The 24,674-nt window shown below is 31.1% G+C and overlaps 4 protein-coding genes across 4 annotated transcripts in view; 2 read left to right on the forward strand and 2 right to left on the reverse strand.

The window, feature by feature from the left end:
* Positions 1-19: 19 nt before the first annotated feature.
* On the reverse strand, positions 20-1,113 carry LOC140920524 (uncharacterized). Its single transcript, XM_073368813.1, has 2 exons — positions 298-1,113; positions 20-217 (listed from the first exon to the last, which is right to left on the reverse strand). The coding sequence occupies exons 1-2, from the start codon at positions 1,111-1,113 to the stop codon at positions 20-22; spliced, it is 1,014 nt and encodes a 337-aa protein (XP_073224914.1).
* Positions 1,114-9,687: 8,574 nt separating this feature from the next.
* Positions 9,688-12,540, forward strand: LOC101490173 (cation/H(+) antiporter 24). The gene is made up of 3 exons (XM_004500263.4): positions 9,688-10,002; positions 10,096-11,103; positions 11,197-12,540. The coding sequence occupies exons 1-3, from the start codon at positions 9,688-9,690 to the stop codon at positions 12,289-12,291; spliced, it is 2,418 nt and encodes an 805-aa protein (XP_004500320.1). The 3' UTR covers positions 12,292-12,540.
* Positions 12,541-14,468: 1,928 nt separating this feature from the next.
* On the forward strand, positions 14,469-15,893 carry LOC101490497 (SWR1 complex subunit 6-like). The gene is made up of 3 exons (XM_004500264.4): positions 14,469-14,858; positions 15,339-15,445; positions 15,568-15,893. Exons 1-3 carry the CDS (start codon positions 14,648-14,650, stop codon positions 15,769-15,771), a joined length of 522 nt encoding a protein of 173 aa, XP_004500321.1. The 5' UTR covers positions 14,469-14,647; the 3' UTR covers positions 15,772-15,893.
* A 5,382-nt stretch (positions 15,894-21,275) lies between these two features.
* The window catches only part of LOC101490821 (N-terminal acetyltransferase B complex auxiliary subunit NAA25), a 21,504-nt gene continuing 18,105 nt past the window's right edge, over positions 21,276-24,674 (reverse strand). The window contains exons 15-19 of the mRNA XM_004500265.4: positions 24,371-24,490; positions 24,149-24,287; positions 23,436-23,476; positions 22,829-23,077; positions 21,276-22,364 (exon numbers count right to left, since the gene is read on the reverse strand). Coding sequence (XP_004500322.1) covers positions 21,660-22,364; positions 22,829-23,077; positions 23,436-23,476; positions 24,149-24,287; positions 24,371-24,490 — 1,254 coding nt within the window. The 3' untranslated portion in view covers positions 21,276-21,659. The remainder of the gene's footprint in view (positions 22,365-22,828; positions 23,078-23,435; positions 23,477-24,148; positions 24,288-24,370; positions 24,491-24,674) is intronic.

The following is a 24,674-nucleotide window of genomic DNA, read 5'->3' on the forward strand; positions in this document are numbered from 1 at the left end:
TTGTATCAATTTTAAAACATTAAGGTTCATCTAAAGACATTGCCTCTACGGGTTCCGTAGGTGGATTTTGGGTAACACGTGACAACCGGCCTAATAAATACCCCCAGTGTTGTAGACGGCCTGTGTATGCTATTGCCCAAGAAGTTGCTTCATTGGTACGATATTGCTTCCAACCTGGTGCAATGTCTGGCATTGGAAATCCATCTTTCATCTTTAACTGCAAAAATTAAATAAATTAACAAAATATAAGACAAAATTATCAGAATAAAATTTAAAAAAGTATAAGAAAATAATTACCGGAACCCAGTGATTTCCATTAACAAAACCAATACAACAAATGCGATCATTTTTTGTCGATCCGGAATGTGAACCCCTCATAGGAAAGAAAGTCATTGAAAATGTCAGACCGAACGTGACAAGAATAATATTATATGTTGTCGCTATCACGTAACCCATATCAGGCATGGACAACCATTTATCCATGGGTTGAACACCTAAGCCGGATATCATCAACGAATCTCTTACTTCTTTAATGCGTCCTGTGAACAATCTATCATATGGAGTTACATGAGAAACAATCTCTTGATCCAATCTCTTGCGGACCAAAGACCAACACTCTTCACCGAAACCAAGCAATAATGCAATAGCGCGAAAACCACAATTTCCATCAGCTGCCACGTCAAATATGTCATCAATGTATGGCTGAATAATATCAGGAAATTGTGTCAATAACAAATTTTTTGAAGAATGAGATGACTGAGAGGGGTGTTTCTTTGATTGAGAGGCTTGTCTCTTCTTTGATTGAGAGGGTTGGGAACCAATATCTTCACCATATGTTGCATTAACATGCTCAAAGTAAGAAGGGTCTCGATATACATCATATCCATCTGGCTTCATACCCTTACTCTTCTTCACTCTTCCTTTGGTTTTGACTTTTTCAGGTGGTGGACATATTGAACTTGTACTTGGAAAAGCAAGTTCACGCACTTTACTCTTCAACACTCGTTTCCCAATAACATCAAGTGATCGAAAGCGTTTCCATAAGGCATTCATCTCAGTAGACATATCCAACTCTGATCCATCTTCTGTGTCTTGAGTGAGTTCACATTCCATGTTTAATTTTCTCCATTGAATATGCACAGAATCTAGAGGAATTGGTTCACCCATTAATTTATATTGTCCCAATTCACAAGCACAAGGTAATCCGTATGTCCTTCTCAGAGAACACCCACATATAGATTTGTCAGTACCCACCCACTCAACTTTGTCGTATTCTTCAGCAATACGTCTTTGAGCTTCTGTTGATACAAATGTATTCAATCTCTGATAAAATGGATTTCTGTGCTCATGCTCTTCATCATAAAAACTTTTTTGAAACGAGGCTCTGATTCTTTTATGTTGTAACCTTATCATGTTGTTCATAGCCTCCCAACATTTACACAAATCACCCATGCTATTTTCTAACATTAACTTCAGTTTCCAGTGAGCTGACTCAACCCTGTAAATTTTTTTTACAGATACATTAGAAAATATAATAAAATTATAATATAATACAATTCAGCAATATATAATAAAATTCAACAATATATAATAAAATTATATTAAATACCTGTTAGTCGTTGTGTTCCCCAAATGCATCACTTTATTTGTCCATGCTTCAACAAATCTTTCCTTATGTGGAGTCAACCAAGTTTCTTTGACATAATCAAAAAACACTTTAGTATCAACACATGATTGTTCAAACATATGCAAGCGCATCATATACTTTTTTTCATTACTACAATACATAATGTCTTTCCACATATTCAATATTGACTATTGTCTATCCTTTAAGACATATTGCTTGCATTTTGCTCCAACATTTTTTTCGATATGAAATCGACAAAGTAAGTGGAAACACAATGCCAACTGCATTCATTAACGCAAGATCTCTGTCTGTCACAATTACTTGAGGGAATTTATTTTGTGTAACAAACAAATCTTTTAGTCTCTCTAATGCCCAACAAAAGTTTTCTTCCCTCTCACATTCCAAATAAGCAAACCCAACTACAAATGTTTTCTCTGTTGATGTCATACCAACAATTTCAAGTAATGGCATTCTGTATTTATTGGTTTTGTAGGTACTGTCCATAATCAACACAATCGGAAACAAATTCAACAACTTCACTGAATCTGGATGCGCCCAAAAAATATCTCTCATAACATCGGAGTCTTCACGCTTTCTATTCCAGCACACATATTTTGCATCTTCAATTAACTTGAATAAATGTTGCATCTCTGTTCTATTACCTCTCACGCGCAATCGAATGATACTTCTCTGTTTATATATTTGTGAGATCTTAGTAACATTACTCTTATCTCGGTCTTGCAATGAGAGTAATATGTGTCTCGGTGCAACATTATATTTTGTTAATTCATGAACATGCTTTCTATCTTCTTCATTTAAGCGCCCAACATATGCATGCCCCTCCAAAGTATCAGGTAATTCATGGTTGTGAATTCCACAAATTACTTTAACTATCCATCCTGAACCATCTTTTAATGGTTTTGATCTAAGCTTGAAAGGACAATCACATTTTTTTGTTGAACTTCGAATAGAACTAGCAGCACACTTGTATTTTCCCCCTTTGTCACAACCTAATATTAATTTATTTCTCCGTCCTTTCTCACCCGTCTCTATATCTGATCTTCTGATAATAACGGTAACTTTATTTTTTTAAACCAATTTCTTTTGCCCATTTCACAACAGTATCCCTTGAATCAAATATCTGAAATAAAATAATTATAATTAATCACAAAAATATATTTTTATAATATTAATATTAAATATATTTATTCATACCTGATCTGTGTCAAAAATATTTGTAGTATCGACGTATGTTTTGTCCATTAATAGTAGTGGATTATCCATATATGTTAACATTTAAAAAAAATTAAAAAAAATTAAAAAAATATGGTCTGTACCGGAAAACTCAAAAATGAAGTTTTCCGGAACCTACTACTGTACCGGAATACTTGCCAACCAAGATTTCCGGTACACAACTTTTCCCTTCTGTACCGGAAAAGTCAGTTTTAACATTTCCGGTACTATACTCTGTACCGGAAAACTCAGTTTTAACATTTCCGGTACTTTACTCTGTACCGGAAATCTTGTTTCAAGTATTCCGGTAGTTACCGGAAAACTGCCACTTACCGGAAATCTGTTTTACGGCTGGGTTTATGACAAAATGGTGAAAAAATATTTACATTTCCGGTATAATAGTCATTTACAAAATGATGAAAAAAATTGAGGGTAGTTTTGCCATTTTCGAATTTTTTTGGGGGTACAAGGCAAAGTGTGGGGGTACAAGGGAAATTTTTCCCAAATTAAAAGTTGAGTTTCTATACTTGTTACTTTTTTAAAAGATACGTCAAAAGACTATTTTATCATTTTTATTATATATAAAAATTTGATTTTTTACCTTTAACTTTTTTAAATATTTCAAAATTTATGAAATAAAATTTTTAGTTTATTTTTTATTTTTTAAATATTGAAACTTTCGAACACTTAAAAAATTGAAAATAAAAAACTTTTGAATAAATGAAACATTCGAAATAATTTTTGAAAGTTTCTATAAAATGGAACTTCTGAAATAGAAAATTTAGAATCTTTAAAAATTTACATGAAACGAAACCTCCAAGATAGATAAATTTCATATTTTCAGAGTTTTTAAACCTTCGAACATTTACAATATTTTAAACTTTAGAAAATCTTGTTCTTAAAATATCGAAACTTTTCAAAATTAAATATTTATACTTTCAAAGGTCTAAAAAATTATAAATTTTTGAATTTTTTTAATTTTTTTTAAATTATTGATATAATAATTAATATGTTAATTTATTTTAAAGTGCCTAGAATAAAATGTGCGAACAAATAACTTATTTATACTATTGCTAGCAACAAAGGTGATACGGTAATTTTATTCTACCGAAACTTTCAAAGTTTGAGATTTCCGGTATGTAAATTCTTTTTTATTCTGTTTTTTTTTTTTGTTGGGATGGAAAAAATGCCATTATGTAAATTTAACTGAAACATTCACAACTGATCAAATTTTTTAGTCACGCGAAATTGTCGTATCATGAGCAAAAGAAGTTGAGCAACAAAATCAAGTAGTTTTTATTATTACTCGCTCTGACAATATTGAGACAAGAAAGAGATAAATGAAGTCAAAATTAATTATCGGTTGTGATAGAGGTAAAAATATAAGTCAAATAAAAGTAACTCAGAGACTTCAACTAAAAGGTGTGGTTGCCCATTTAAACATAGATCGACACCATTGAAGAATGATGAGAGATGAATTATTATTTTAATGTGTGGACTTCACAATTATAAGTTAGTGATTACTTTTGATAATAATGCATTTGTAGCACACTTAAAAAAGAAGATAAGAAATATGTTGAAGAGTTAACAAAATACCATGTTGCACCTAGACATATGTTGTCATTTTTGAGAGATCGAGATAAGTTGAACATGACTAATATCTCTCAAATTTATAGGTAATGAACCACATACATGAAGAATTTTAAAAGACCCAAAATTGATATACAACATTTGTTGAAGTTATTTGAATTTGAGAAGTATGTCTGTCGTGGGGTCTTCATTGTAACTTAGCATCTAGATAATATCAGTAGGTCTTAAAGCATCCAACTTCGCTCTTTAGTATCCAACATCGCCAAATGTTTATTTAGGACTCCATCAAAACATATGTGATAGTGACGATATAGGCTCACTCATACTCTATTTACAAATGTTAGGGAAATGCTCATAAATCCATATTTGTAAATATTTAAAAAGTACAAACAATTAAATAAGTATCTTATCAAATAACAATATAATGAGTATAAAAAATAATATAAAAACTACTTGGAATATAGATAAATATTATCCAATCTGCTTCATTGCAGACGTGATACCATCTCTAAGATAGTCATATAAAATAACAAGAGCAATTGGTCCCCATATCCATTTATCACAAGTACCAATATTTTGAAAAAGGAACAAATATTTTGTAGATACAATGATAAAACTTTTGTGAGCTAGTATGGTACACCATATCAAATGAAGTAGGTATGCCCTTGTTGCATAGTCGAATTGTCCTTCGTGAAGTTTCTTAAAAAGTACAATTTTCAACCACTCAAAACTATATGAAGCACCTCTATTGACCATAGTTTCAGTCACAGTTTCATCCTCATCGACTTCAAATAACTCAACGACAGCAACAAGAGTCAAATCTTCATTCACATTAGCGATAGGTGTGAAAAACTTTTCATAACATGTATGTCCAAAAGATTCATAACATCGTCAAAAATAATAGTTATTGCACCAAATGACAGGTCAAATGAACTAGTCTTTGTGTGTCATCTTTCAGCAAAAGCATATATGAGATTATTGTCGATCAATTGCAAACTAAGGGAAATAAAATTCAATTGTGGGGTAAAAAATTCAATTGTCCTCCACGTCCTTTACATATTTTCATTTCATAAAATTTCTAGGTCCATTAGATAGCTAAATCTCGTGGAAAAAAAAAAGCGTTAAAAGAAGTTTTTAATCCTATAAAATTTTGAAATTTTGTTTTTAATCTCTGTAAAAAAATTAATATTTTTTAGTTCTACAAAATTATTATTCAAGCATTTTTAGTCTCTGATACAATGACAACATATACTTTCAAATGAGTTTTTTATAGACAGATTTATAATATTATAAAAAATTCTTCTACAAAAAGAATTTAAAATTCAATTTTTAGGTTCACATTTACGTTAGTTTTATCGTGAGTTTGTGATATTTAAAAAATCCATATTTAATTTATCTTTAAGTTAAAATTCTAAATTTGTATGGAGAAGCTTTTTATAATGTTTTAAATATGTGTACAAAATATTAATAAAAATTTTAAAAGTTCAAAGACAATTAATATCTTTTTTTTAGTTGAGATTAAAATTATCTATAGAAATTTTTTATAGAGACTACAAAATACAATTTCATTTACAGAAATTAAAAATAAAATTTTAAAACTTTATAAGAAATAAAAATTTATTTAATCCAAAAAATAATAACTCCTTCAACGAATACAAAGGATAGCTCAGCCATTACCATTTTGTTACGCATGACCCAAAAATTAAGGGAAAGAAAAAGGAAGAAAATATTTGTTAGAGTTTGGCTTAGCACCAATTTAATCATCAACAAAACGTACCTTTTAGATGTATGAATAATATGCTGTCAATTAAAAAAATCCTTAAACTATATAAAAATACCTTATAAATGTCAATATGTTGGAAATAATTATAATATACGGTGGATATCAATCCTCCTACCTCTTATAGTTAAAGGTCATTTAATCTATTATATTAAAGGCGACCCACTCTATTCACTCTATTATTATGTTATTGTACTTAATACTAGAATTTTAATATATTTGCAAGTTACAAGAACTGTGCCTTATAAATAGGACATTTGTGATATCGTAAGAAATCATCTTGATGAATATAATATAATATTCTCATATTTTCTTTTTATTTATTTATTATTATTTCTTTTTATTTGTATTCATTCTTCTATATTTTATTTATCTTTAGTTTGAATTAATTTTATAACCCAGTGAAGTATCTTATTTGGAAAATAAAAACATTTCAAAAAATTTTAAATTATATAAATATAAATGATTTCATAAAAGAATAAAGGTTTAAATATGCAATCAGTCCCTACCAAATGTAAGAAATTTGATTTTAATTCCAGCAAAATCAATTTTTCAGTTTAAGTCCTTGCAAAATACAAACATTTTTGTTTTAGTCCATAATGCTTAACACCTTTAGTTTTCACAGTTGATTAATTAACGACTTTAAACTTAATTCTTGCAAAATTAAAAAAAAAAAAAATGGTTTTAGTCGCTGAATTTTTGTTTGTTTTTGTTTTAGTTCCTATAAAATATAAGATATTTGATTTTAATCTCTACATAAAAAAAAAAAAATAGTCTCATGTACGGTATTTATAATAAATTATAATTAATGTATCATAATTATTATTATTTTTATTTACAAAATATAAAAAAAAATAAATTGATTTTGACTAATTGTTTAATGACAATATTTTTCTCGTATATGATTATATATATTTCAATAACTTCTTTAACAACTCATTCTAAAAAAACAACTAAAAAATTTATAGCTAGTGTATTATAGTTGTTTTTATTTTTAAGTTGATATTAAAAAAACACTAATTTTAATTAATTCTTTATTAATAAACATTTGTGTATGCATGATTTTTATTACATTTATAATTAGTATATTATAATTATTCATATTTGAATTTAGAAGATATATACAAGACAAATTTTCGTTACAAAAGAAATTGTTAAAATTAGTATTTTATTAATATTGAACAATTATAATACAATAATTATAATTTCACATTTCACCTTTTCATGTATTTTTCTTCTAAAAATGGATTGTAAAATAAGTTTTTGGAACATACAATTCATACACATAACAAGTGTTTGTCTCAAATCAATTAGTTAATTTTAGTATTTGTTATGTCTTCTAAATAAAATGAAAATAATTATAATACTAATTACAAATGTATATAAAAACTATGCATAGACAAATGTATGTCAATAAAGAATTAGTTAATTTTATTATTATTATTATTATTATTATTATTATTATTATTATTATTATTATTATTATTATTATTATTATTATTATTATTATTATTATTATTATTATTATTATTATTGTTGTTGTTGTAGAACCTAATACCAAGCATCTAGAAACAACCTCAACCAGCGATTGTTCTTCCTTTACCTATTGTTTCATGTCTGAAACAACCGAGACTTGAATTGATATGAATGAGATGCATTATGAGATGTTATGTCATACATACATTATGTTCCTAACAGTTTAAGGAAACTCAATTTAACTCAAATAAAATAAATTCTAAGTCACAGATTCAGAGCTAGAATCAGAGGTAAAAATTGGACCAAATGCAACATGTTGAAGACATTTTACCAGAGACAAAAATCCTAGAATTGCATACGTATCAGAGGCAGCAACACTAACGAGCATAATTTGTACTCGACAGACATACTAACTTTGAAACAAGGTCTGAGCATCTAATTAAATCGTCTTAACACATAAATTGATTTTAAAATAACATACAATAAGAGTTTACAACATGCATGCCATCAAACATCATTTAAATGCAATAAGTGAAAATTCCCTATATGCTTAATCATTCCTTTTTCTCACTTTTCATTCCCTCTTTTTCCAAACAACTTCATAATGTGTAATAAAATTAAATATTCAATCTCACATGATATAAAAAGCTCTAATATAAAGAACTCATTGTGCTAAGGGAGAAGATGAGATTCCGATTAAATTGATTTTTGAGCTCCCTTCTTGTTGGATTGCAACTTTGACTCAAATTCTTCAGTTTTGGGTCGTTCTCTCATACTTCATTGGTCGAGTATCATATTTGGACATGCAAGGTCTAGAAACAATTTTAGAGAACTTTAATAAGCTTTTAGATTTGAAGGATTTTAAAAAGTAAATAAAATGGAGTTTAAAGATTGGGATGAAAAGTGATAAAGAAGGATTTTGCTCACGGGAACAAGAAGCAGAGAAACTATTTTGAGAAAAATAAAATAAAATAGAGGAATTTTTTTTGTGTACGGAAATGATATTTTAGGGGAATATGGTCGACATTCCCTCATAGCCCTTTATTTATTCAAATGTTATCTTAGTGTCCTTTCCTTAATTAATAAAAATTAACTGCTTATTTTATTTTTAATTTAATAGTTTCACGAGTTAAATTCTAGACTTTAACAAAATGGAGAAATAGGTTGTTACAATTACCGTCAACATAAAAATAAGAACAATTATAATAACTAAATATTGTTTTTCATGTTATTTATTTGGAAATTAACCGTTAAAGAAGTTGGTGGAACCTATAAATATACATGGGATAAACATTTATCATTAATCAATTATTCAAAATTAAATATATTCTAAATCAAAAAGACAATAATTATAATACACATAATACAATTTATTATAAAAACCGTATACGACAATAATTTTTTTTATTAAGTAAGAATCAATATCAAATTTCTTGTATTATGTAAGCACTTAAACCAAGTTTCTTAGATTTTGCATATTGTAGATATTAAGTTTGAAGTCATTAATTACTCAACTGTTCTAAAATTAACGGTTTTAATGATTGAAGACTAAAATAAACACGTTTGCATTATGCGGAAATCTAAATTAAAAAATTTATTTTGCATGAACTAAAATCAAATTGAGAGATGTGGTCATATTTTATATCTAACATGGGTCAAATAGAATTATTTTTGGAGGAGTAATTAGTTATGAGAAATTATAAATAAATAAAAAGTGTATAAAAATATTCAGAAAATTAAATAGTATTTAATATATAAAAAGAAATATTAGAAAAAAGAAGCATAATATTAATATTAAGTGTAATATTTACCTCAGAAAGAAAGAAAAAATAGTTAAACCATTAGAATGGAATGGGAAGACTAGTTCTCCCAATTTGACGTATATCCATCCACAATCTTCTGTAGGATATGTTTCTCCCTATCTCTGTTTTTCTCATGTGTAATTTTGCTGCATGTGCATGGTTATCAAAAAAATTCATGCATGACTCGGCTATTCCCTGCATTTCGTTTTCTACAATCATCACCAAATAATTATGAGTGGCACAATGAAATTAATTCTTCTTCTGGTGTTTTACAAGAAAAAATGGTGAATATTGATCATGTTGTTGCTACATATCCCCTTTTGTGTCAAGTTCAACAAGACTTCCACCCTTCTGGCATCTTTTATGGTGACAATCCCTTAGCTCACTCCTTCTCATTACTTTTGTTCCATCTCATTCTTGTCACCACCATTTCTCGCATTATTCGCTTCATTCTTAAGCCTCTTAAACAACCTATAATCATTTCTCATATCATTGTAAGCTTCTTTATTATCATACATTCTTTCAATTCTTATCTATGTTAAAATTGTTTTTTTTTTTTTCTAATTTTTTTCTTTTTAATTTCCAAGGGTGGTGTTATTGTTGGACCGACGTTTCTAGGACGAAGTAAATGGTATCATCGACACATGAAACCGGACGCAGCACAATACATAATGAACAATCTTGGAATAATGGGATTCATGTTTTTTGTATTTGTGTATGGTGTGAAAATGGATACAAGTCTATTGAGAAAATCAGGAAGAATGAATATGTCAATAGCATTGATTGGAATATCAGCTCCAACAATAGCAGTAATTGTTACAGCACTGTGCATCAGAAAGAAGATGGAGAAAGAATTAGCCACAATGAATTCAATAGGAATACTAGCAGGATCCATAGGAATAACAGCATTTCCTGTTCTATACAATGTTCTAAAAGAGTTTAACCTTGTAAACTCAGATGTTGGTAAATTTGCATGTTCAACAGCATTGTTGGGGGATGTATTGGGGATGTTCAGCGTTTTAGCATTTGAGGCAGGAGCACAAGGACAAGCAAAAGCAGAGAATGCTTTGTGGTACTTGATTTCTCTTTTGGTTTTGGGAGCAATACTTTTGGGGTGTGTTAGGCCTGCACTTGTTTGGATTAATAATACAACACCTGAGGGACAACAAGTGGATCAATGTTATGTGGTTGCAATTCTTTTAGGTGTTTTTGTGATGGGCTTTATAACTGACATGATTGGGGTAGCAATTGTTAATGGGCCTTTATGGTTGGGCTTACTTGTTCCAGATGGACCACGTTTAGGAGCGGCTTTGGTACAAAAGAGCCAGCTTATTTTAACTGAGTTTCTTATGCCATTTTCTTACATTTTGGTGGGACAATATACTGATTTGTATTCATTGAGTTCTTCTGATTGGAATAGTTTGCTTCCTTTGTTTATTATTGTTTTAACTGGCTACATGACCAAATTCTTTGCAACTTGGATGGCAACAATGTATTGGCGTGTACCTTTTAGAGATGGACTCACTTTTAGTCTTATTATGAGCCTAAGAGGACAAATTGAATTTATCTTGTTTGTCCATTTGATTGACAAAAGGGTAAGTAGTATTAGTATTAGTATTAGTAGTAGTAACTTTTATTGTTTATACATGAGTAATTACTACTAACTGTGGTTTTCTATGCATATACAGATCTTGCAGATACCAAGCTACACATTGTTAGTGCTAATGACAACAGCAATAACAGCAACATTCACACCTCTAATATCAATACTATATGATCCAACAAGACCTTACATATTAAACCAAAGGAGAAACCTCCAACACAATCCATCTGGTGAAGACCTAAGAATAATTCTATGCATTCTAGACACTGATAACACAAATGGACTCATCCAACTACTTGATATCACAAATCCAACCTCAACCAGCCCAATGACAGTTTCTGCTCTTAGATTATTTGAGCTTTCGGGCCGATCCAACCCGTTATTTATAGACCATAAAAAACAAGAACTTCCTACAATATATCAATGGACACACACCATAAATGCACTTGGAAGTTACCAACAACTCAAAAGGCAGTTTTTGAGGCTTAATTTTTTCACTGCCGTGGCTCCCAAGCAATCCATGTTTCAAACCATCTGCGAACTCGCGCTCGAACAAGAAACTTCTTTGATCATCTTACCTTTTAGAAATATAGGATTTTATTACCGTGGTGTTAGAAGGACATTGAATTCACAAATGTTGGATCATGCTCCTTGTTCCATTGCAATTCTTGTTGACAAGAGTCTTCTTGATAAAAACACAATAGGAAGTTCGGTTCGACATTTTAGACATAGGTTCGCTGTGTTGTTTCTTGGAGGTGCAGATGCTAGAGAAGCTCTTGTTTATGCAGATAAGATGGTTTCGAATGAAGAAGTGTCGCTTACAGTGATAAGGTTTCTTTCTTACAACTGTATAGGGGATAATGAAATGGAGAAGAAGCTTGATGATGGAATTGTGACTTGGTTTTGGATGAAGAATGAGATGAATCAAAGAGTTGTGTATAGAGAGGTTATCGTTGGAAATGGTGAAGAAACAATTGGAGCAATTCATGATATGAATGATGGTGGTTATGATCTTTTAATTGTTGGAAGGAAACATGGGATTAACCCTGTTTTTCTTACAGGGTTGTCTGAATGGAGTGAAAGTGATGAGTTAGGACTTATTGGTGATTATGTTTCTTCTCAAGATTTTTATGGATCAGCTTCTGTTTTAGTGGTACAACAACAAATTCTAAGAGGTTAAAAAAATTATTGTGTTCACAATATAATAATTTTAGAGCCGCATTTGTCCACATTTTAGCCACCATGAATTTCAGGGGTACCTATTAGAAAGATATAGTGTGAATATTTAAGGTTTAGTTTTTAGATGAAGGAATGATCCATGTACTTTAGAAAAGAATAGATGTTGTAGTTTATATGTAGACTCAAGTGAGGTATCCCTCCCTTCATATGATATGGTTAATAGATAAATGAGGAAAAATACATTGTTGTTTTTGGCTCTAAGTTATTTTAAGTATAATTATAAATGCATAACATGTGAAATTAATTCTAAGAGTAAGAAAAATTATTATTCAATAGAAGAGTATTTGTATATCTAAACTCAACATCAAATAATTGGTTTCAAAGAGTCATAAATGGCGGATGATGAATCATGACGAAAAACTAATAACTTTCCTTAATCATGGTGAACCCTAGAGACTCAATAAACAAATATTCTTCTGGTGTAAGAATGTTAAATTTTATTCTTTTAGAAGAGAGTCAAGAAATATATACGAGCAAATCTTATATATATTGTTTTAAAATGAACAATGCTTTTTTTACACCTAAAATGAATATTGCTAAGCAATGACATAAATAAAAATAAGATAATACCAACCACTTTAAAAATAATGAAGAATAAAAAAATTCATAATATTCTTGCAGTTATTACTTATTAACATTTTAACCAATGAGTTGAACCATATTAGTTAGAAAATAACAAAATTATTAGACTAGTCCTACATTAATTTAAATTATTAAACTAGTCCTACATTAATTTAAATTATTAAAAAATCTATAAATGTTACTTCTGCTAATCAATTAGGTCCAAAATATTAATACTCAATCAATTTATTAAGTAAATCCTCATTTCAATTCTCGAAAGAAAATGTAATTTTATATTTTGTCATTCAATTTCTCTCCTATTTTTCTATCTTCCTTCCTATCTTCTTATCCTTATGTGTTGTCCACCAATTTTAGTGTTCACAAGATACTCAAAACTTTCAAGACAACTACTAAGTTCCAATATGATAAAAGCAAATCAACAATAAGCTAGGTTGAAGGAGAGGAAATGCATCATACATTACTTAGTTGGAATAAGTTTTATTATAAATCAAAAGTGGCACTAAAAAGTTGCACCATTATAAATGAGACCATGTTCTTGCACCTAAACCAATTTTTGTGTGTCACTTTTTGGTTTTTTAAGTGTAAAAATATGGTCATATTTATATTTTGTAGTGTAATATATGTGTATTGTCTCTATATAACTTATGTATTTCAATGTTAGTCATCGTAGAATAAATACAATTTTTAGTTCCTCCAAAATTATTCAGCAATCATTTTTAACTATGTGAAAACGGAACTTGTTTAGTTGTTCTTTAACTTTAAAATTTTTAAACTACTTTTTTTTTAAAATATGTTTAGAATATTATAAAAAATTCATCTAAAAAATAGTTAATTTTTTTTATCTTTAGATGAATTAAATATAAACTTATTAAATATAAAAAACTCAAGATAAATGTAACAAATATATGAACTTATACATTGAATTTTAAGTTCATTCTTTGCATATGAATTTTTTAGAATATGTAAACATGATAATTTTGATGTGACTAAAAGTTGTATTTTTTGTTTACTAAAATTAAAGTTTGATAAGATCTAATTGTATATTTAAATTTGAGTTAAATAAGTTTTTAGTCCCTATAAAAATTTTAAATTTTATTTTTAGTTCCTGCAAAAAAAATCACATGTTTTAATCTCTACAAAATTATTCTACAAGTTGCTTACATTAACTTTTAAATATTTGAATGAATTTTTGCGAACATTTTAAAATATTATTAAAATTTCATCTATACAAATATATAATTTTTTAACTTAGAATAAATTAAATATGAACTTTTTAAATATCATATTAGATTAAAATAATAATCTTTAAAATATTGACCTATAAATTAACTTAGTAGCTCATTTTATGTATAATTTTTTTTTATAGTGTAAACAATCACTAAAAAGCATATATTGATGCTCCAACATTTACAACTGTTTACGTGACTAAAATATTTGATTTTTTTTACTAGAGACTAAAATTAAAAAATTTATTTAACACTTTAAATTTTAAACAATTAAATCATTTTTTAAAATAAATTAATTATTAAAAATCCTTTGAGATTGTTTCATGAAGAGAAAAAAAACCGTAAAAAACGATCGTTGTTTCACGAACACGAAATTCACATAGAACAAATTGCTTTTGTTGAAGGTTCCTTCGATTCGATTATCGTCACCATATCTACTTCTGTAATCACACTTCTTTCTTTGTGTTTGCGAAACCCTAGAAAATAGAAATGGAGGAAGAAGGTTCCAACTCAGTTCGCCGAATGTCAAGCCGAACACGAAAAGTTGCCTCCAAAATGGTCGCCGCACTTGCTAGCTCCGACAACCGCACTCAGGCAGCTCTCGCACGATTAGATGCTTTGGAGAATGACAATGCTGGATTTGAAGTTGTAGATCCCAATATTGACGATGATGAAGCTTCTCTAGATGATGATGATCAAGGTTAGGTTTTTTATTAATTACATTTTTTATTGTATTAATTTTTTTATTTTAAGTTGTTGTTTGTTAACTCAAATTTTGCTTTGCAACTAGGATGTAGACCTAGCATTATTATTGTTGTTCTTTGGAAACACAACTATCATTATTATTGTTATTCTTTGGAAAAGAGATTAACTTTATACAAAAGAAGGTTGTATATGCAGCCAAGGCTATGGCGGACCACTGTAGACCAATGCTAAAAAATTACTTGAAACTCTGATCTAAATCGAAGACAGTCTTTGGAATAATCTATATGGCTGAGGCAGTTACTCGATCGAAATCAATTTGATAAAAATAAGAAAAATAATTATGCCCCTCAAAACTCACCTTGTCAAATTGGAATATGATCAGATGCACCTGTAATAGAAATTATGGAAAGATAAAAATTAAATCTTTTAAATTAAAGACACAATAAAAATTGACTTGGATTCCTTATTTTTGCAGGGTATATGCAGAAAAAACAGTCTAAAGGCACTAAAAGGAAAACCAGACAAGCAAAAGCACTTGAAGCTAAGAAGGCCCCAAAAACATTTCTTGAGCTCTTACATGATGTTAGTCAAAAAATACATTAAAATTGATGTCTTGTTGCACAAGCTTGAAAGTAGTACTTTGCCAAATTAATACAAAACATTTAACTCAGTATTTTACTCTTTCCTTACTCCTACAAATGCAGGCAAATTTAGAATCATTGCCTCCACATGTTCCCTCCTATTGGAAAGCAGCTGTTGGACCTCCAAGCTCAACTTGCCGTCGCCACTTTTGTACTGTCTGTGGTTTCTCTGCCAATTACACGTGTGTTAGATGTGGTATGCGTTTTTGTTCCAATAGGTGTCAAAATGTTCATAATGATACGCGATGTTTGAAATTTGTAGCCTAATACATGTAATGTAAAATTTTGGCCCCTGCCCAGTATTAGATACATGTTATTTGAAGTTGTCATTTATCAACTTTTATCATCACTGTGTAGAAAGCAAGTTGTTTATAAGATCATCTTTATCATGTTGCAAGGCTTGTTCTGTTCTTACTTTTGTTATTCTTTGTTTAAAGCTGAGCATAAAATTATCAACTAATGATATTTTATCCGTCAAAACATGGGGTAGATCCGCCAATATGGACGATGATTGCATTTTCAAATGTGATGCACTAAAAGAAACAACGGTGTACACTTGAAAGCTCAAATTGATTCTTTTTAGCTCTGGAAGTTAAAAAACAATGCATTTGATACTAATATAACTACAGTTGCATGTTGCATTGTGATTGGTGAAAGTTCTGCATCCTATGTTGCATTTGATATTAAGTGGATGTTTGAACTGCAGTGGAAACCCACCAAACTCACGTCCAACACGAAGCTGAGAATTCTAGCTTCCAAAAAGTCACGTTAAATGGGCATTAGAACACGAGAATTCAGAACAAATGCCAAACCAAACGAACGCAAAGTGTGAACTGTAGTTCTGCTGTTGCATGGTGATATTTTATACTTGTTTCCAAAATAAACCAATTGTCTATTACCAAGGCATTAACCAGAGGGAAGTACAAGCAAGTATGATAGACTAGGTGAAAGTTAGTGTGAGTTTGGTTCTGCGGTAAATTTAAATTAAATTTAAATTAATTGATTTTAGTTAAAAGTGAGTTGAATGTAATGTGATTTATGTTTGAATATCTTCAAATAAAAGTGAGTTGAACAATAAATTTTAAGTAAAACATCACGTTTGGACTCAAGCTACAAATCCTAACTTTAAACTATAATCAGTTCTGGAGGCAGAATTAATTATGCTCAATAGCATCCAAATTAGTCAAAATTAATTATATACCTCTAAAATTAGAATTTTATTCAAATTTTTGAAAATATAAATTGTTTCAAAATAGTAACATTATTTTTTTGAAATTTTCTAATTTATATATATAGTAAAAAGGGTAAAATAATCTTTTAAGTGTATTGAAGACGTAAGATGTATAAATAGGGGGTGGCAACTAAAAAACTCAAATCTGAGTTTGAGGCTTGCAAGGACTGAGATTGCCAAAAGCCCAAAACCATCGTGTAAACATTAAACAGCCATATGATCTAAGCATTCGAGAGAAACAAAGGTATAACTATAGAGGTCATATTTGTAGTATTTATTTCATTGATGCATAAGATACAAATTCACATGACATGTGACACCTCGTGAATAATATGTGAATTGCCCCTGAACATCGCTTCTTAAACATAGTGAAGAAAGTAAAAATAAAATATTTTCATATTTTATTATTACAGTCCTGAACTGTTTATATAGCAAAAGAAATTACAATAGTAATACTGAGTAATAATGACAAAATAAAAATCAACATAATAATATAAAATAAAAGAGAATAAAATCTGATTTCTCGTGATTCTTCAACCCCCTCCCCCCCTCAAGTTGGTGCATAGATATCTGTCATGCCCAACTTGGCTGTAAGTCGCTCAAAATTGGGTCTTGCCAAACTTTTTGTCAAGATATCAGTCGTTTGCTGATTAGAAGTCACAAATGGCAGGCATATAATTCCAGCATTAATTTTTTCTTTTATGAAATGGCGGTCAATCTCAATATGTTTGGTTCTATCATATTGTACAGGGTTGTGAGCTATATTTATTGTTGCTTTGCTATCACAAAACAATTTTAAGGGTGAGTCAACTTTCATTTTCAGCTCGCCCAGGAGTTTACGAATCAATAAAAGTTCACAAATTCCTTGAGCCATTGCTCTGAATTCAGCTTCTGCACTGCTTCGAGCAACAACCCCTTGTTTTTTACTTCTCCAAGTAACTAAATTTCCCCAAACATAGGCACAATATCCAGTGGTGGATTTTCTATCAGTAATTGATCATGCCCAATCAGCATATGTAAATATAGAGACTTCTCTGTCATTAGTTTTCTTGAAGCACAAACCCTTTTCAAGATTGGATTTCAAGTACCTTATGATTCGATAAACTGCCTCCAAGTGTTCTTCATAGGGAGAATGCATGAATTGACTTAGTACACTCATAGAAAAAGTGATGTCATGTCTAGTGTGGGCTAGATAAATAAGTTTGGCGACTAACCTTTGGTATCTTCCAATCTCAACAGAAACACTACCTTTCTCCCAAAGTTTAGCATTTAATTCCATAGGAGTATCTACTGGTTTACACCCACTCATCCTAGTTTCTTCCAAGAGATCTAGGATGTATTTTCTTTGAGAAACAACAATTCCCTTCTTTGAGCAAGCAACTTCCATACCAAGAAAATATTTAAGCGAGCTTAAATCTTTGATCTCAAATTCTTTTGTCAATCTTTCCATCTCAACAATGTCATCTCTTGTGAGAATAATATCATCTACATATACAATTAGAATGGTAATTTTACCAACATTAGAGAACTTCATGAACAGAGTATGGTCTGATTGTCCCTGCATATATCATTGCCTTTTGACCGACCAAGTGAATTTTTCAAACCAAGCCCTTGGAGATTGCTTGAGACCATAAAGGGATTTTTGTAGTTTGCACACATTTGAACCAAATTTATCTTCAAAGCCAAGTGGGCTATCCATGTATACTTCCTCCTCCAAATCACCATTCAGAAAAACATTATTTACATCAAGTTGGTTAAGAGACCAATCTAAATTCACTACCAACGCATTGTGATTTTGATTTGAAATTGTCACCCCCGAATCTGTCGAAACCTCATTCATAAGTGGATTGAGTTCCAATTTGGATTTTTGGGCATTTTCTTTTGGTGCATCAAGATAAGTCTCAGAATTTTATGACAACACTATATCACTTGAAGTAATGATGTTTTCAAAAGTAAAAGATGAATATTCCTTAAAATTTCCCCCCTGAAGATGAATGTCAGTAAAAAAATGATTGATTTTCAACAAAAGTAACATCTATGGTTACAAAAATTCTTTTTCATTTTGGTTCAAAACACTGATACCCCTTATGAGTTGGAGAGTAACCAGTAAACACACATTTTATTGCTTGTGGCTCAAGTTTGTCAAGGTGTTTATGTTGATGAACAAAAGCAGTGCAACCAAAAACTTTTAGTGGTAAATCAGCAGATACACTAGTCAAAGGAAAATAATTTTGAAAAACATCAAGAGGGGTATGAAAATCTAAAACTTTATATGGCATTCGATTAATTAAATATGATGCAGTTAAAACAGCTTCACCCCACAAATATTTTGGAACCTTATTTGCAAATAGTAAAGCTCTAGCAACCTCAAGAAGATGTCTATTCTTTCTCTCTGCAATTCCATTTTGTTAGGGTGTATTAACACAAGAACTTTGATGAACAACCCCATTTGCAAGAAAAAAAATTGGACAAAAGTATATTAAAATATTCTTTACCATTGTCACTTCTGAAGACTTGAATATTTGTTTGGTATTGAGTGTGCACCATTTTAAAGAAATTTTTTACAATCTGTCCAACTTCCGATTTTTCTTTCAATAAATAAACCCAACAAATTCTAGTATGACCATCACTAAAAGTTATAAACCATTTTTTATTAGAAAATGTTTATTCTATTAGGACCCCAAACATCACTATGAATAACTGCATCCGGTTTTGATTGTTTATATGGTTGTGTAGAAAAAGAAGAACAGTGATGTTTAGCAAATTCACAAGTTTCACAGTGAAATAAAGACGAATCCTTCTTAGAAAATAATTTAGGAAACAAATGTTTAAAATACAGAAAACTAGGATGTCCTAACCGTAAATGCCATAACATAATATCATCATTATTAGAAGAAACAAAAATAGATTCAAAGCAGGTACTTGTTTTTTGTTGGTCTTTGAAGTCGAGTTCATTGTCAAGATAATAAAGTCCTCCACTCTCCTTAGCATTGCCAATCATCTTCCCCGTGCTCAAATCCTTAAAAGTGCAATGAAAATGAAAGAAGTTAGCTTGACAATTTTTATCCTTTGGTAATTTAATAATGGATAACAGATTACATGATAAATTAGGAACATGTAAGACATCTTTTAAGGTTAACTTAGGTGGCATAATAATAGAACCTTTTCCTGCAATGGCTGAAAGAGAGACGTCTGCAATTTTAATTTTGTGGTTATCTGCACAAGGACTATAAGAAGAAAACAAACTCGACTCCCCAGTCATATGATCAGTAGCACCAGAATCGATAATCCAAGTATGGCTGGGAGTGACACTAAGTAGAGCAGTATTTGGAAAATTACCTTTCTGATCTATAGAGCAAGAAAAAGTTTGAGACTCAAGAAGTTTGTACAATTGATCTAATTGTTCCTTGGTGAAAGGAGATGGGCTTGAAGGAGATTGCTTCTCTTGATTAGATGTATCAGTTTGGAGCGCATGACCTTCGTTTCTTTCTTTTTTCTTCCAATTTAGAAGTTTTCCATGGAGCGTCCAACATGTATCACGTGTGTGCCATGGACGTTTGCAATGTTCGCACCATGGTTTCTTGTCATCGCTTTTCCCGTCGTCATTCTTAGTGACTAGAGCAGAGCTTTCAACCTCTCTAACAAAAGGTAACTTACCCATTATAATACTTTGTCTCGCCTCTTCTCTTCTAACTTCTGAGAACGCTTCCCGAAGTGATGGCAATGGGATCTTTTCCGATATTATGTCTAGGACTTCATCAAGCCGCTTATTAAGCCCAACTAAGAACATGAATACACGGTTGTTCTCCTGTTCTTAAGAAACAAACATTGTCCTCACAACACTTCCAATGATCATCATAGCAGAGATCCAATTATTGCCAGTGTCATCAACTTATTATAATAGGTAGATCTCTATCTCCTTGTTTGGCATGCCACAATCGTGATTTGAGGTCGAAAATTTGAGAAGAATTCTGAATATCAGAATATGTTTCTTTGACAACCTCCCAAACTTCCTTCGCAATAGGCAAAAACATAAAAGGTTTTCTAATCGTTGATTCCATATTACTAAGCAGCCAAACAATAATAACAAAGTTCTCATATTTCCAAAACTTGTAATTTGGATCAGCTATGGCAGACATTTGCACCTTTCCTGTTAGGAAACCATATTTTTCCTTACCGTCTAGAGTCAATTTTGCGGTTTGAGACCGTTCGACATAAATTTTTCCATTTAATTTCTGGATTTCAACCTTGAGGACATTAGAAGTTCCCTCATGACCAAAAAAGTTGGAAAAACCATTGTTAGATAAACCATTCTGGCCGCTGCCGCTGCCGTCTAGGCCGCTGCCTAAACCAATATTGTCGGCGTTGTTGCCTACTTCTGATTTTTTACCCAAACCAAACACATAGCATCATTTTTTGTGGTCCACATATGTCTGTAAAATACTGTATAAACTCAATTACGTATAATTGCAGAAAGAAAAATAAGTATCATCACTCTTATGTGCCAGACAAAAATTAGAGCTTTGGATAACGGAAGGTCTGAATAGAATACTTCAAGAATATATTTTCATTCAAAACAATCAAACCAATTAATACATTGCCAAAATTTTTGCTCGAACAAACAGCTAAAATTCTCCACCAACAGCTCAAAAAGAGGGGGGTATGTTAATGTACACTCGGCAGAAATTTTACAGAATGACAAACAAAAAACTAGAGCCAACACTCAACAGTAGGCAAGCAATAAAACCCTGTGACATTGACAGAACTTCTGATATGGATTCAGTGAATGAAACTAATGAAAATAACGGCACAACTGAAGCACAATTTTTCAACCCTGGACATTGAAGCTTCATATCTGGACTGATTGAAGAGTTGTTTGTCAACCTGAAATAAAACTCCAGCACCAGCCACTGATGACATTTCTTCACAGTTGAGCTACCTTCTGTTTCAAAGACTGCAATAGCTTCAATTTTGACTCACAAATGGCTGAAAATTCAATCAATACTTTAAGCTTCCCTCTCACAATTTTCCTGGCAACATCGGCAGGACTCCATGACTTAAGTGAGTGATAGATACGATCACCAACTTCTGCATTATTCATAGAGGAAATAAATGTTTCTAAAATGTGAAAGACCCGGCCCGGCCCATCATCATGCCCATCTTTCCGAAGAAGAAAAAGAATGCCCTCCATGTTCTCATCTTCAGATCTTCTGTTCCATTCACTTATCCATTTGATAACATCCTCCAATACAAGAGATAATTGCTGAACAGAATCTGTGATTGCATGAGCCAAATTTGAACTAGACTGATAGACCGAACCACTTTTCTTTTTCTTCTTATTTGATGGAAGACAAGATCTTAGACAAGACTGGATCACAAGTCCATGCCATGCCAAAGGTTCAGTAACTAGCTGCATCAGAAGTTGAATGTCACTCCAAGGAGAGCATAGTTGGGGCTCCGTGGTCCTAATCTTCTCTAAAATATACTTCTCCAACAATGAATCTAAGATATTCCAAATAATAGGCTTCCGTTCATTTCTGTCTGGGTGTACAAGTTCATGGGAACTCAGGTTCCACGCATTTAAGAATACAGTGAAATTCAACCAGTCAATCAAGTTTGAGTCTGAAACCTGCAAACATTTTTTTGAAGATATGAATTAAAATCTTTGTTGCAAGTTGCAATAAATAAGATATTTGCATGTATAAAAAAACAAATATAACATGATGCTACTTAGAAGTAGCTAGAACACCAAATTAAAAGATGCGCAGTTCAAACAAATGCCCCAAATCTGCAGGCCCAATCCTAAATTGAAAACAGATCTAGAACAGCTCAATTTTGTGCCACCAGATCTAGTGTGCAAGTACTTTTTTCCAGGATTAATATTATTCAATAATGTCTTCCATTTCCCTTCTGAGTCCCGAAATATCTAGAACATCACAGTTATTTCAATCTAGTTCTCCATTAGAAAAATAATCATGTAATGCATTTATATGTACAACATGCTAAAACATCAAAGAAACATTAAAAGGCACAAGTTCCATGGATCACAAAAAAATATTTTGCTAAAGTGGAAGAAAACATAAGCATTCATACCACAGATCTTTCACCATTAGAAAAACCCTTGACCACTTCTATTGCTTCACCAAGAGAAAAGCCCAAAAATTGTGCAAAGCGCTCCAGCAATATTTTCAGCTCCAAAGTGATGTCTGGGGTAACAGAACCATTGACCTCAACATGCTCCTTGATTGACGACGAGGCACTTTGAATTGAAAGATAGATCATCCGTGGGAGTAGGGATTTCTTCTCAATGCCTCTCTTTAAACTTGTCTCCCTCTCTTTGGTCTACAGTGTTGACAAACCGTTCAATAAAGGAAGGAAATATTAGAAAACCTAACGACGGTTTAGTTTTTTTGGCAACAAACATTTATAACTATAATTTATAATCCGGTAACATTATAGTTAGAACTATTAGAATTGTGTAACTAACTTTTGTATTAAATGTTTGAAAATGAATATCTTGTCTTACAAAAGAAGAGACCTCAACTTATATACTTATTGAATGAGTCTTTACCTGCAGTAGCAGGTTTACATAATAGGGAATGGACAACTGTCAGTTACTAGGACAGCAGTCATAACAAACTAACAATGGCAGCTACTTCTTTTACATGTATATTCTCATATAAGGACAGAATTGACTTACCAATATTTCTCTAGGACAATATGAAATCCCTTCGAATGGCCCTGAAACAGAAGTCCACTATCCGCTAAGTTTAATATAGTAATCAACAAACACAATACATCAAAATGATACCAAATCATAATCGAAGTCTGAAAACTCTGAACCACAAGATTTGGAACTGCACTTTGTCAGTTACATACAAAGCATGCCTATCAATTCCTCACAGTTGAACAGACGCTAACATCAATTATTTTCAAATTTATTTTTAATTGTATCTTTAAAAATCTTTGTTTAAAGATACAGGCCATGGGTGTTGGGGTGCTGCATCGATAAAACTTAAAATATTGTATGTGCCTTTTTTCTGTGTTTTTTAATATTATTATACAATGTTTGATCAGGCAAAAGGAAAGAGAGATTTTAGTCACAAGTGGCCCTAAAATTGACAAATTTTACCCCATTAAATGAACTATAATCAAATACAGCTTAAGATTGTAATGGACCTGTGCTTTGACCTCCCTTCCAGCCTAAAGGACATTTACTTGAGGTAGTATTATTGAGGGACGGCAGTATCACATACACTTTCACTTGTTTTGCTTTAAGGTAACAAATTCATTTTAACTCTGACATAATTTGAGGATTCACTTTCGTTCTAAATATCTACGTTAAATAGTTTCAACTTTTCAAGAATACAAGATGCATAGTATCTAAGCTAGAAATAATATTGACAAACTAACCTAAAAGGTAATTCTTCTCTAATGTCGGTGTCCACCAGGGCCGTGTCTCCAAGTCTTCATTCAAAGTTAAAGACTTTGACCCAACCTCGTTAGACAGCTCAAGGAAGTCAGTCCCACATTTCATTCTTTGAAGGATGCCCTAAGAAAATATGAACTTGTTAAAACAACCATCATACTTACCAAGAGAGGCAACCTGAATAAAAGTTGGAAGACGTGAATTACCTCTTCTTCTTCAATGTTATCTGCATTCTGCTTTAGCTGTAAAATGGGTGTTTCAACTCGTGCCACCAAATACTGACTGGAGTGTTGCAACCTATCTTTGAACTGGACAAATTCAACTATCTGGAATATGAAGTAAATGTAAGTTTCAGTTAAATCAACTCAAACATGGACTTGGTGCTTTCAACATTTTGTCAGAACCAAAACATGAGATAGAAGAAATAATTGATAGAAGAGAAAATTTTATGGGATTAAGACGGAATTATTTCTGAGAAAAAGATTTCTGTATTATAAATATGTGTAGGGA

Source organism: Cicer arietinum, chromosome 5, assembly GCF_000331145.2.
Source record: "Cicer arietinum cultivar CDC Frontier isolate Library 1 chromosome 5, Cicar.CDCFrontier_v2.0, whole genome shotgun sequence".
NCBI classification, from domain to species: domain Eukaryota; kingdom Viridiplantae; phylum Streptophyta; class Magnoliopsida; order Fabales; family Fabaceae; genus Cicer; species Cicer arietinum.